The 13,580-nt window shown below is 41.7% G+C and overlaps 1 protein-coding gene across 1 annotated transcript in view; it reads left to right on the top strand.

The window, feature by feature from the left end:
- znhit6 (zinc finger HIT-type containing 6) overlaps positions 1–13,580 on the top strand; it is a 57,983-nt gene that overhangs the window by 11,404 nt on the left and 32,999 nt on the right. Inside the window, exon 5 of the mRNA XM_074668544.1 lies at positions 1,822–1,925. Within this exon, the coding sequence (XP_074524645.1) occupies positions 1,822–1,925 (104 nt within the window). The remainder of the gene's footprint in view (positions 1–1,821; positions 1,926–13,580) is intronic.

The raw sequence follows: 13,580 nt of genomic DNA on the forward strand, positions 1-13,580 counted from the left end.
TAGGGATTATATAATATTTCCCATTTTTAGTAAAAGTACAGAATTTATCCTGTGTTTACAGTCATTCCTATGAGTAGAAACGGGTGGGGTGTTTCATGAATTCCACTCTATAAGGTAAACTTTGCCCCTTTTTCCTTCAGAACTGCCTTAATCCTTCATGGTATAGATTCAACAAGGACCTGGAAACATTCCTCAGAGAGTTTGGTCCATATTGACATGATAGCATCACACAGTTGCTGCAGATTTGTCGGCTGAACATCCATGATGAGAATCTCCCGTTCCACCACATCCCAAAGGTGCTCTATTGGATTGAGATCTGGGGACTAGGGATGCAGGATATTGGATTTTTGCCGATATCCGATATGCCGATATATCGAAACCCCTTTTGGCCGATACCGATACCAATAATCACAATTTTTTTTGTTTTTTTCACTGTAGAGAAAGCTAAGTCTATCCTGTACTGGCATTTATATGTTACTCTTATTGTGACAGTCTCATTTGTTTAAGAAACACACATAAAACAAGACAAAAAACATTTGATTTTACCATAAATAAGAAATGTATTATTTTTTCAAACTCAAGACATTCAGTATTGAAATAAAGAAAAATCATTTCTTTAGATCACATGAACTTTAAATGTACAATGCGTTTTTAAACATAACCAAGTTGCATTTGATTATTTGAGAGCTACTGTAACAACCTGATGACAGACACAGAGCTCTGCAGTGCAAATAAATGAAGTGATACATTTTATTTAAGGAGCTTGTTTTTCAGATGGAAAATAATAATAATCCTAACTGAATAGCACCTTATCGGCCGAAATATTCATATCTGCCGATACCGATATTGTGCCAATAATATTGTGCATCTCTACTGGGGACTGTGGAGGACATTTGAGTACAGGGAACTCATTGTCATGTTGAAGAAAGCAGTCTGAGATGATTCCAGCTTTATGACATGGAGCGTTATCCTGCTAGAAGTAGCCATCAGAAGATGGGTACACTGTGCTCATAAAGGGATGGACATGGTCAGCAACAATACTCAGGTAGGCTGTGGACTTTAAACCATGCTCAGTTGGTACTAAGGGGCCCAAAGTGAGCCAAGAAAATATCCCCCACACCATTACACCAGCAGCAGCAGCCTGAACCGTTGATACAAGGCAGGATGGATCCATGCTTTCATGTTGTTGAGGCCAAATTCTGACCCTACCATCTGAATGTGGAGCAGAAATCCAGACTCATCAGACCAGGCAACGTTTTTCCAATCTTCTATTGTCCAGTTTTGGTGTTGCTGTGTGAATTGTAGCCTCAGTTTCCTGTTCTTAGCTGACAGGAGGGTCACCCGGTGTGGTCTTCTGCTGCTGCAGCCCATCTGCCTCAAGGTTGGACGTGTTGTGTGTTCAGAGATGCTCTTCTGCAGACCTCGGTTGTAACCAGTGGTTATTTGAGTTACTGTTGCCTTTCTATCAGCTCCAACCAGTCTGTCCATTCTCCTCTGACCTCTGGCATCAACAAGGCGTTTTGTCCCACAGAACTGCTGCTCACTGGATATTTCCTCTTTTTGGGACCATTCTCTGTAAACCCTAGAGATGGTTGTGGGTTAAAATCCCAGTAAATCAGCAGTTCCTGAAATAATCAGACCACCTTTCTTCCCCATTCTGATGCTCGGTTTGAACTACGGCAGATCCTCTACATTCCTTAATTGCTGCCATGTGATTGGCTGATTAGAAAGTTGTGTTAATGAGCAGTTAGACAGGTGTTAATGAATCAGCTCATCTCAGGTCGACTAACCATCTACCTCCCTCCGCTTCTCTCTGTCCAGGCGAAGCGGCTAGCAGCTAACGCCAGGAAGATGAACATCACGTTGAGGTTCCTTCCCGTCACCTTCACGAAGAGCAGAGAAAACTCCACTTTCTTCCTCTCAAAGTAAGACTGAAGTGACTCAAACACTCATATTTATTTCATATTACAGATGAGATGTTACTACTTCAAACTGTGAGCAGTATTTGTGAATTCCTGTCTGACAAACAAGCTACAGCCACATAGAAAAGACAAAATAGTAATTCAACTCTTCAATATTTGCTTCTTCTAATCTAATTCAGTCCCTGTAGAAACGTTTTTCTGATATCCTCAGTCTCAAACAACAACACGTCAGCAGCTTCCAGTTGAAGTCTGGTCTGCAGCATGAACTCCTGATTAGTGATGTTTTCCTTAACCACAGGATGGCACTCTTGTTAAGCCCTAACAGCTGCTCAGTCCAGAGCTGGGTCTGTTCGCGGTATCTTCTGGAAACCTTCAGACAAATAAGCCCAGCACATCCACTGTGTCTGTCAAACCTGATCGATACTCGACACGAGGCGTTTGAGAAGCCATTGACGTCAGTCTGCAGGGCACTGATTGATCACTTCCTGAAGAGGTGTAGTGACAGATCTGTGGTGTGTTTCTGAAGTTCACAACAGTTCAGCTCAGTGTAAGAGACCAGGTCAGGCACACACTTGCACTTTGCTTTGTGTTTCATGTGATGCTGCAGATAATCCAGGCCTCTCTACCACCATGATGAAACAAAGTAAAAAGGAACAATCTGTAAATTTTCAAGGACATATTGATTGACAATGAGTGAAATAATGAAAAGTTAGATGTTGAAAATGAAGTACTGATTAATTAACCCTAGGCTTCCTCAGACTTATCAGCTACTAAACGGAACTTACTTTTTTCATTCACAGGTAAGTTTTAGAGTTAATAAGCTTTGCTAACTACTTTTTTTGTTTTAACCCTTTAACACCTGAGCCTTAAAATGCCTGCCTGGACCATTTTGCTTATGTGGATTTTAAAACAGTCAAAAAATGTCCTGTAAGTCAGCGCTTTGGCCCATTTTTTCAGATGTTATATCAGAGTTCAAAGGTTTGAAATGCAGAAAAACTCAGAATTGGATTTTAGAGGTTTAGTGAAGGAAAAAACACAGCAATCAAACACCAGGAACAGATTTTACAGGACAAACTTAGAGATTGAATATCAAAAAATATGTTTACATTAACATTTATGAGCATTGTCTCTTATTTTGTAAATAAAAAAGGTCCCTAGCAGCATCTCCACAGCTCTCTCCGTCCTCACAAGCACACCAACTGAGGATCTCTGCTCCTCGTCACAGGAGAAACTGAAAGTGAAACTAAAGGAAAACGAAGTCGCGTTTCCACCAAGCAGTCCGGTTTGGTTCTGATCCTGTTTGCGTTTCCACAGCAAACTGTGCCCTCTCATGGTAGGCGGCGTGTAAGCCTGATGCTGAAAGCCGCAGCTGTTAAACAATAGTGTGACGCCGTAGCAGCGCGACACAGTTTACCCCGCTAATAAATCCAACGAAGAAGAATGCGACACAGTAAACAAAGAGCACAGATGGAAGACATCCAGCATTTCGTCCTCTCTGTGATCGACATGTAGCTCTTTGATACAAAGTGCAATGAAGCTTTGTTTCAGAGAAGTCTGTGTGCTGCCAGGAGAAATACAGCCGCTGTCGGGGTAAATGATGATTCTTTCGACCAATCAATAGTCTGCAGTGTTGTAGCTCCACCTTCTGAGAGCAGATCGGTTCAGTCTGGCATTCATACGAAGGGGTCCCAAAAGTGTCTTGGTTATTTGGGGATCTGTCCCAGGATAAGTCATTGGAAACGCCACAAAATGCGTGCCGTACCGAGACAAACAGAACTGGTCTGTTAGGTGGAGATTTAGCTGGCTATACTTACTGTACAGTACAAATAAGGCTTGGTGCATCATTTTACAAAGGATACCACACAATAGAAGCATGAGATCATGCTCACATCGCACAGCATTATTCAACTAAAGGTGGAGCAGTTCGCAAAGTACCTGGGAGACAAGCAAACACATCAAGCTGCTGAGCAAAAGAAAGAGCTGTCAACACAACAAAACTTATTCCAGAGAGCAGAGTGGACTAATAGCAGGGACAAACATTTCATAAGTTTTTGACCTCATTGTGAGTCGTATCAAGAGATATTTACGATATTGACATGTTTGATATTTCATCAGTAATCATAATTGTTTGGACCTTTTATTTTAGCTGTAAGCTCAGGTGTCCTTGGCTTTGAGGAAGAAAGAGGAGGAAAGTGGTATTTAAAAAGAGCGCTCTATCTGTCCCTAACAACGCAATGTCGCCGGTCTCTTCACATCTGTCCCTCATGCCCATTTTACCTCCAACGACAAGATTTCATCCCTTTGTAATGTGTGTTTTTGGAAAACAAAGCATTTTCCCGCCTTCAGAGAGTCACATGACCAGCTGCACGGAACTCCCAATCAGTGTGACATCATCACTAACTGCTGTAGAATGAGAAGTGAAATTGATAGAAGTTTGAGAAACAGCTCCTCATAGATGCCACAATTTTACCCAAATCTCTGTAGAAATATGATATTCTTGTAGAAAATCTTATCAGGAATCTATCCATACCATTTTTGAAGCTGTATGATTTCTACTCTTTTGTCGAGACGCCCAAATGCAGCAGCTTGCGTGGAGCTGATCCATCTACTCCCATTCATTCTACTGGGATGAGCTGAGAGGGCTTCTTTAGGGTTTGTCGACTTTGAGGGCTCGTCATTCAAAATCTGTTTCCGAAATAACAACTTCCTAAAGACATTTTGTAAAGCAGGGTCCACTTTGTCATCTCAGCAAATTTCAAGCCCACAGCATTTATGGCTACGGAGGAGATAGTTTTTGTAGAAAGGGTAAAAATGCAGAAAAATCTTATCTTATCTTAAAATCTTATCTCTTAACGTTGATTTGATTTCTCTATGACATTCCTTCTGCCTGTTAGAGCCGTTTGAGTGTTTTTTGACTGCCTAGGTGGCGCTAGAGAGAAAATTATGTGATGCCGGTGGTCAAGTTTGGTATCATATAAAAACTTTGGTGAGTTTTGGTGGAGTTTTTGAGTTTTTCTAGGCAAATAACTTGATTAAAACTGTAAGAAAGGCAATAATTTTTCTTTTGAACAAGTCTTAGCACAAAAGTTTTAGATCAAAGACGAAGGAACCACACATTTGTAATGAGAAATGAGACTTTTTATTGCACAGGTCTTGTCGTCTGCAGCATCATCTCACAGTCTTTGTACAGTCTGATTTCAGCATTCAATTTCCTCCTCTATCAATAGATTTATGCTTCAAAAAGACATATCAATTGTGAATTTAATGATTTATTAATGTGTTAATCCCTCTGAACACATGTATCCTGACTACTTTGGGTGCTGTGTTTTAATCTTTGGTTGTTCGATGGATTGAGGGGAACTAATTTCAGAGAATTGGACTCTGGAGAGTTGAAGTAATTCTTTCACATGGGCACTTTTCCAATTTGCTCACTTCTACTGGTGGTCCTGTCATGTTGACTCCTTTTTTCCCTCCTTTGACAGCCCTCTGCCACTCATTTTCCCATTTCTTTGGAGTCTGATCCCTGCCACTCTAATCCCTCTGTGGAAGAATAGAGGAGGGGAAGAGGGGAAAATAGTTATTGAACTGCATATTAAACTTTTTATGAGTCTGAAATGCCCCAGGAGAGCGTTGGGTGCCAATCAGGATTGCCGCTAAAAGAATCCTTTGTCAGCCCCTCCAGCTGGTTTAATGTTGTTACTCTCCTTTTCACCACCCTCTTTTCCAGCCTTAAAGTCCACCGCTCTGTCATGGCTGTTTCTGGAGTTTTGCAATCGTTGAGTTCAACGTGCACGTCACATCTCAACGATGAGGCAACGTTATGTCAGGCTGTAGTAGCACACGCTGACCACGCTTCAACCCCGCACTCCTCACTCCCAACTCAACACTTGTCAGAAAGTTTTTGTAAGATGAGTTTTTGTTATTAAGTTTCAACACCTGGGAAGTCCACGAGGCTCCAGGAACCGCTCCGGCAAAATGCACAGGAATCTTTTCTGCCTTCGCTGCTGCTCTGGAGGAATCTTTGGCCCGGCTGTGCAGTTTTATTTCTTTGTTTAGTCTGGCTTCTTCGGTGATGTCTCATCAGGAAGAATCTCAACTAACCACATCACTGTCCCATTCACAGACGAGCTGACGGACACGAGGGACGGGATGAAAGGTGTACACTGAGTTGGGAGGGATCGAAAAGAGAATGTGCTTCAGAATGTACCAAGTACATAATATAAAAAGCAGATGTGTGAGCAGTGCGACTGCAGCTGGTTAGCGACATATTCATGCTACGCACTCGCGCTGCCAGAGAAAGATCATTACTGGCAGACAGCTGACTACAGGGCTTTCATGGCTGGCGATGGCGTGAGTGTTTAGGTTTTAGTTAGCGAGCATGTGTCTCTTTAATTAAACCTTTGAACCCATTTTAGAGGCCATGCAATGACTTTCTTCCCACCTTTTACAGCTCTGATTAATTAAAAAACAGGCACAGACGGTTAGCAGAGCGAAAAACAGGCTGTGTTTGAGTTCAAGTTCTGCAGGGGAAAGTACTCACCTCGCTGGTGTTTGGCTGAACATTGGGAGCTCTTACTGGGCATTTTCCTCACGGACAGTTTTAGGGGACTGGGCAGCAAATTACAGCAGCAGTTTGTGTGGATAATAACTCAGTATGGCCAGTTTTATGAGCCGATTTGTGCCATGTATGTCAGTTTGCTCTATAATGTGAATCAGCCTCGAATAATCCAGCTGTCGTGGGAAGAGGAGGCCTGAATTCTTTCTCTGATATTGAGCAGGTGGTTGGTTGCTGATAATACGAGTTTAACTTTGTTTTTTCAGACCAAACAATTGACTTCACTGAGAGAAAGTTTTTCCCTGAACCTGGTGAAAGCAGAAAACACGTCTCTCAGAAGGAAACCGTCTTCCCTATCAGTGTAGCAGCCTCCACGTTGCACAAAATGCACAAAACAACTCTGCAACCTCTATCACCAGTCAAAACACATCTCTTCTTCCACCTTAGCTGTTTTTTGTCAGCTCCCTTAAGTATTCAGAGGTCTGACTGACTTTTCAGCATCATCCGCTGGTTATTGCTGCAGCTGCTCGATTCATAAAAACAGTTTTTGCTTTCTGAAATGAAGCAGACATGTTGTCATCGTTTTTGGATTGCACAGTGCTAAATGGCACATTATTGCCTCTAATGATCACTTCTGCCCACAACTACTTAACAGTTTGCAAATACTCCTCTCCACTGGGACAGCACCCAGTTAAACCCTGCTGACCTGAGCGGATTGGTTGAGTCTGCTCTCGAAGGAGGGTGGGCAGTATGAATTGGCACAACCATGTAAACAACACGTTGACATCTGTTTCAGATTACTGTCTGTTGTAATATGAGTTTGAATTTGTGTTTACCAGTCTTAAAGCTACAAACTTTCTGAGGAATAAGCTCCTAAAACTAAAATATTTAATGTCTGAACCATAGACTGAAAAAAATTGACATCATCTTGCTCGGCTCAAAGTGAGGCAGCCACGAAAACTGCTCCCCCTGGTGGCTGGCAGCAGTATAGGTCAAAAAATCCATCTTCCAAGTCATTCCAGATGGGCTGTGGTCAAACTATAATAAATTAATACACCTCGTAGAAATATTTCTCACATCTGATTGTTGTGATGATATTAAGTTTCATTTTCATTAGTTGCAAGAGGCTAAAAACAAGGCTTTACGTCGCATTTAACAATGATTGACAGCTGATGTTCTTGTGTCTTTTTTAAGGGGATAGTAAAATATGTTGGGAGGGACAGTCATAAGAGATTAAACTCTCGACTCGAAAGAAAAATAACAATTATTTTTGTCACCCGGCTCCACTCAGATTCTCTCAGAGTCCCTCGTAGCCTCTCCAGTGGTAGAAGATAGAGTCACACTGTCTTCTCTATACACAGTCTATGGCCTGAACCCACAGGATGTAATGTTCAAGGTGCATTTTACTGCGCTTCTCCAGGTCAATCCAGCAGCCAATCTTTGAGGAAATTGTCAATTCTTCTTATTTCCTCAGATTTCAATCATCCAATCACCCAATCCCCCAGACAAAACACCAAACCAGAGTCAATGGTACTATCAATACTAGTCAATACTTTAGGTACTGACCGAATTATGTCAAAAGTACTGGGTATCAATTCATGTAGAGTCAAAAGGTACCATGTTTAGGTACCTAAATGCATCCTTGTGAGTAGGTGATTTTCCATGCTGGACACAAACAAGTACCGGAAATTGGTACCGCTACTGAACAGTACCAATTGCCAGGTACTGGGCATCGGTACCGTGTGGTTTTAAATGTGAAAGGTACACATCCCCATGTTGCAGTCTTCCTCTGATTTATCAGGAAGACCACACCCCCTGCTGTCTGTCAGTTTCCCCAGGACTGCATCTTCAGTGTGAGGTAGCTTCCTGATCCCAGTGGCCTCCCTGATTCAACAGTGGTACTTGTAGCCTTGGTTTTATCCTAGGCCATAATATGGTTTTTACCTTTGGCAGTTGTCTAAAGACCTATTTCCACCAACTAGTCCAGTATTTATCAGTACAGTTTGGTAAGGGTTGGATGATCGGTAAAGACATCCAGCAATTTGTCTTCTTTGTGACTGAAATACATCAGCTGCTGTTGAACAGTATGGACTACAGTGTTTCTAGCTCCACCTTCTGAGGTCAGATTGACATTGGGATGGTACAGGTCGGTAATTTGGGGATCTGTCCTGGTTTTAATCAAAGGAAATGCCAGACAAACCGAACTGAACCAGTTTGTGGGAACAGGGTTTGATATGACTGACTTTAACTCCTTCTGTTCAGCTTTGTCTTTGACGGCTTGTGTGAGCTTCCAAGATGTTTCCTCAAGTCAAGCCATGCCAAGTCAAAATTATTTATAGAGTACCTTCAAGAAGACAGCAGTCGATCAAAGTGCTGTACACAAATAAATAGAAATAAATAAATGGAACAATTAAAACAATAAAAATAAAAAAATGTAATAAACAGTAAAAGAATAAAAACTAAAGACTAAGGTGCCTTTGGTATGTATGAGCTCATCGATGAAACGCCAGGGAGAAAAAGTGGGCCTTTAAGGTCTGGGAGGCTCTTATATGGAAGGGGAGACTGTTCCACAGTCTAGGGGCAGCCGCTGCAAAGGCACTGTCACCTCTCGACTCAAGTCTGGTTTTGGGGACCTCCAATAGCAGTTGGTCAGAAGACCTTAGGGCTCTGGTTGGGGGGTAGGGATGTAGGACTTCTGACAGGCACAGACAGGATGACCAAACCTGCATGAGAACAGTGTAGAGGAGATCGAGAGGGACAGGAAGTTGTGACCTGAAACTACCTAAAAACACTTTCAAAATAAAACAAACCGTGTCAAAATCAGTTTGTATTTAGCTTGACTAAGGTGATAAACGGACATAATGAAAAGAGCCAGACTGGGAGTCAACCAGTTTGAGGTTTTACAGCCCAACATGTCTGCTGGACTGAACACACAGCAAAAATGGACAAACACAGTCAACACGTAACTGAACGGAGTCGGAATGTAGACGTATCTGGTGTAAGGTTTATTAAGAACAACAAAGAAAACAAAGAAATAACCTAACAAACAAACATTACCTTTTTTTTGTGCTAAGTTTTATCTGCAAGAAATCCTACTCTGCAGCAGAGGGTGTGCAGCATTTGTTGAACAGTCTCACAGTGAAGCTGTAAAAACACAGATGAGGAGATGGATGTTGGGCTGGCTCTTTAAAAACATATCACCGTGCTTCAGTTGCATAATTAGGAGAAGAGAGAAGAATGCTAACCTTTTCCCAGTGATTGGGGACTTAAAACCACTAAAAGCTGAACATAGTGAACTCTCACTAACCAGCACATCATGATTTGGTCTGAAGCCATGAAGAGTACACGAGTAGAGAACAGCTGATGCTTGCGATGAAAATTGGTGGTAATTTAAGCACCGCAATTACACAATTATTGTAATTTTGAAAACCTAGCTGTAGCAGGTTTGCAGGAGTCGTGTATGAAATATTGCACGTGATTAATAAATGCATCGACTGATTAAAGCAGACAGAACTATATTTCACCCCGCGGTTAATGGCGGCGGATGACTCTCCATCACTTCGCGCGCTCACGTTCCAGAAAGTGCAAATGAAACAATCGACGGCAGCTTTTGCCAAACATCTTGGAGGCTCCAGCAGACGTCTCCTCTGACTGCCACGGGCTTGATTAACCACAGCTGATGCAGAGCAGAGTTAAGACCGGCTGCCATCTGAAGCAAAACCTCAGATCAGAATGGCAAGCAGCAGTTTCATCAGCGTTGCAGACGCTGTCATCACAGTTGGCCACATAACTGCAGGCCGCATGATGCTCTCTGGCTCTGATTGAAATTCCAAACTGTAAATTAGGCAGAAATCTGAGGGTGCTTCATGAGCCGGGGAGAATATAATCTCGCTGTGTGTCATGTCTGGTTGACTGAAATGTTGATAATTAGCTTCCCATGTGTTGTTCAGAATTAATTACATAGTTTTGCTCCTGGACAGAAGAACATTAGTGTTTATGACTTTTGGCTTTTTAAACCGCTCTAATACTTTGGCTCCAGAGGTGACGGCTTTGGCAAAGTGTTTTGACAACTAACGGACAGATTACCATGGCGGTCATCTGAGAATTACTCCCGGTAAGCTGTGTAATACTGAGCCTCAGCATTTAGCAAAGCGACGGGTTGGGTATCCAAAGCTGATGCATCTTAACTTCAGACACAGATAGATTTTTGATTGCGCAAAATCCAGGAAAAGCATCATCGTGTATTGATTTTTCCTCGTTGTAGCGTTATTTTTTCTCAGTAATGAGCTTCACAGCCTCCGCTAATAGAGCGAAGTGTTGTTCCTGTGAAGAACACGTGTTAACGTCTTGATGCCTTCCCAGAACAGAGGAGTATGTTCTGAGCTTTTCAGGGAAAGTTGACCTCATGACTTAACTTTGCAGCATTTGTCCAGCGACTAACGCTGAAGCCAGCGCTTAAAGATGCAGCTGCTGGTGATCTCTGTCTCCTCTCCTCACCTCTCTGCCACCTCAGACCTGGCTTTGGGTGCTGGATTTATTCGATGTTGTTTTCGAGAGACCTGTCATCTCAGTGCAGTGGCACCTACTCGCCACCCAGATCCTGGCGTCACCGTGTGGCGAGCAGATTCACAGGACATATGGTTTCATATGTTGAGCCGTTTTCGTTGGAGCGGTGGGATGCTTAATGCAGCCAGATGGATGTGCTCTGACTGCCAGAGCAGCAGTCAGGCTCTCTGTCTGCTCCAGTGTTGATGGCACCATCAACTCCAATCGCTTACTTAATGGACAGACTGTGTTCCTGTTAACAAATTCATCCATCACCCTCTGAGCCTGCTTTATGTCTCACTCTCCTATATGACAATCGACTCCTACTCCTTTATAACTTAGAGAAAGAGGTAAAGTTTAAACTCCACTGAGTGAAATCTGTCATTTGTGGGATGCCAAACGAAGATAATAAAAACACTGAAGCCTAAACACAAGATTAGGTTAAAAGAAAGTGCTCTTTTTTGCTTCATGTTCTATTTGATTGCAAATGATAGACCAGGAATTTACCAAATTCATTAGCTGGCAAGCTCAAGCTCTAATGAATTCTTAAATATTTAAATTAAAAAAAATTATAAATGGTGCATTGTTTTGTCAACTGTCTTATGGAGATAAGTTATGCTTATTTTCTCAACATAAATCCATATTATAGGAATGTCACCTCACATTTGGAGCAATAAAACAACCCAAACGTTAGACTTGAGGATCTGGCTTTATGCTGCTGCTGCTCTGGCTGCCATTTTTTTGTTGTTTGGTCTCTCGTGGCCCTCGTCCACACAACGCGAATAACACGCACACTCCCCCCATTTGCCAGGAGATGAATCGATTCAGAGTTCTGAATTGATCTTGAATTGGGCAAGGCAGTATTTTGATGCATCGATTCATCAATATTTTTACCCACCCCTACTTCAACATTTCTATGTAAGGCTATGTTCCCCAGAACTATCCCTCAACCTTTTTATAACAGTGCCAAAATTTAACAGAACTATGGCACAAAAATCACATGTAACACAGCTGACACTACCTGTGTCCCAATTCAGGGGCTGCACCCTACGAGCGCTGAATTTTAGACCGATCATGGCTGTCCCGTTTCAAAGGCTCCTCCGTAAAGTGGCTGACAAGCCCGGCCTCCTTTTCGGGTGCTGCGAAAGACAGATTCGGTGAATCATTCTTGGCCTCACATATCCAAAGATTCATTTTTTGTATATGCAGAAGATGATGGACAGGGTCTACCTCCAGATGGAGTCCAACAACTTAACTAATGATTTTATTTCCAAAACATTGAAGAAGATTTTGTTTTACTGGAAAAATGTGTAGTTTGGCCTTTTTTTAAGTAATATATTAAGGTAAACAGTTCTTCTTTATAAATACTGTCATTCTGGAAAAAAATCTAGGTTCATTAATTTAAATTCTCTGGGAAACAAAAAACTTGATATTGTTCTTTTTTTATAAACATGTGTTACGATCCTGGCTTAGGGGAGGCAACATACAAAAAATTAGATGAAGTTTCAGCAATCATTTATTACAAAAAGTTGAAGGCAAAGACCAGAAGGGACTGCTGCCTTGCTGCTGATCCTGGCTGCAGTGTGAGAGAAAGTGGGAGGAGTCAAGCAGTGGCTTTTGAAGCCAGCTCACAGGTGCCAGGGATCAGGAGCGAAGCAGGTATGGAGGTCCAAGGTGGCCTCAAGATAAAAAACAGAAGCGAAACATTAGTGGCACGTAACAACAGGGAATTCGAACAATACATTTTATTTGTTCAGTAATCTAAAAAATTAATGTAAACTATAACAGCTTGCGTTTTATTGTTTTTTTTATTTTTTTATTTGATCTAACGTCCCCCTAGTGCTTCTTCACATATTGAAAATGTGCATTGTTGCTTAACTCTTACATAGACATTGGGGTTCTTTTCTCTATCAAGAAATAAAATAATAGAGTAAAATAATTTAAAAAATGATTGTAAAAAAAATTCTGTTTGTATGGTGTAGGGTAAGGTTTTTGTTTACGTGTTTGAAAAGTACTGTAAGGCTGACAGATGAGGTCAGCTCAGGAAATGCTCTGTACACCAGACCGTCTCAATTCAGTTTGGCCTTTGCAGTCTATGCAGGCTATGAAGGCCTTGTCCTCCAAAGGCTGTAGACCCTGAATTAGGACACAGCTCTTTTCTCCATTTTTTGCCCTTTGTGTTAACTGCAGACCTTGAACATGGCACCACCTGACCTCCATCACCTCATATTTCTGCTCATTTTCTTCACAGTTTGGTCTTTTTAACATTTATAGTAACAACAGCAGAAAATGTTGATAACAAACAATTAATGCGCCCCATGTACAGACAATCATTCTAATGAAACATTGATGAAGAGAAGTTAAAACATGCCACACTTTCTTCAAGGTTCCCACCAAAAGGATGTGACTTCACTTGATTAAAGTCATGTGACTTTGGAGCAAACCATTTCTGATTTATTATTTTTTTTCAATGGGCAACACAGTTGACACAATTTCTCAGACACACACAAAGCAAACTATTTTGTTCATAGTTGAATGATTATTTTGAACTCATAATA

The sequence above is a fragment of the Halichoeres trimaculatus genome, unplaced genomic scaffold (assembly GCF_033239565.1).
Source record: "Halichoeres trimaculatus isolate MK-OKI-2021-1 unplaced genomic scaffold, fHalTri1.1 fHalTri1_scaffold_4, whole genome shotgun sequence".
Lineage (NCBI taxonomy): Eukaryota > Metazoa > Chordata > Actinopteri > Labriformes > Labridae > Halichoeres > Halichoeres trimaculatus.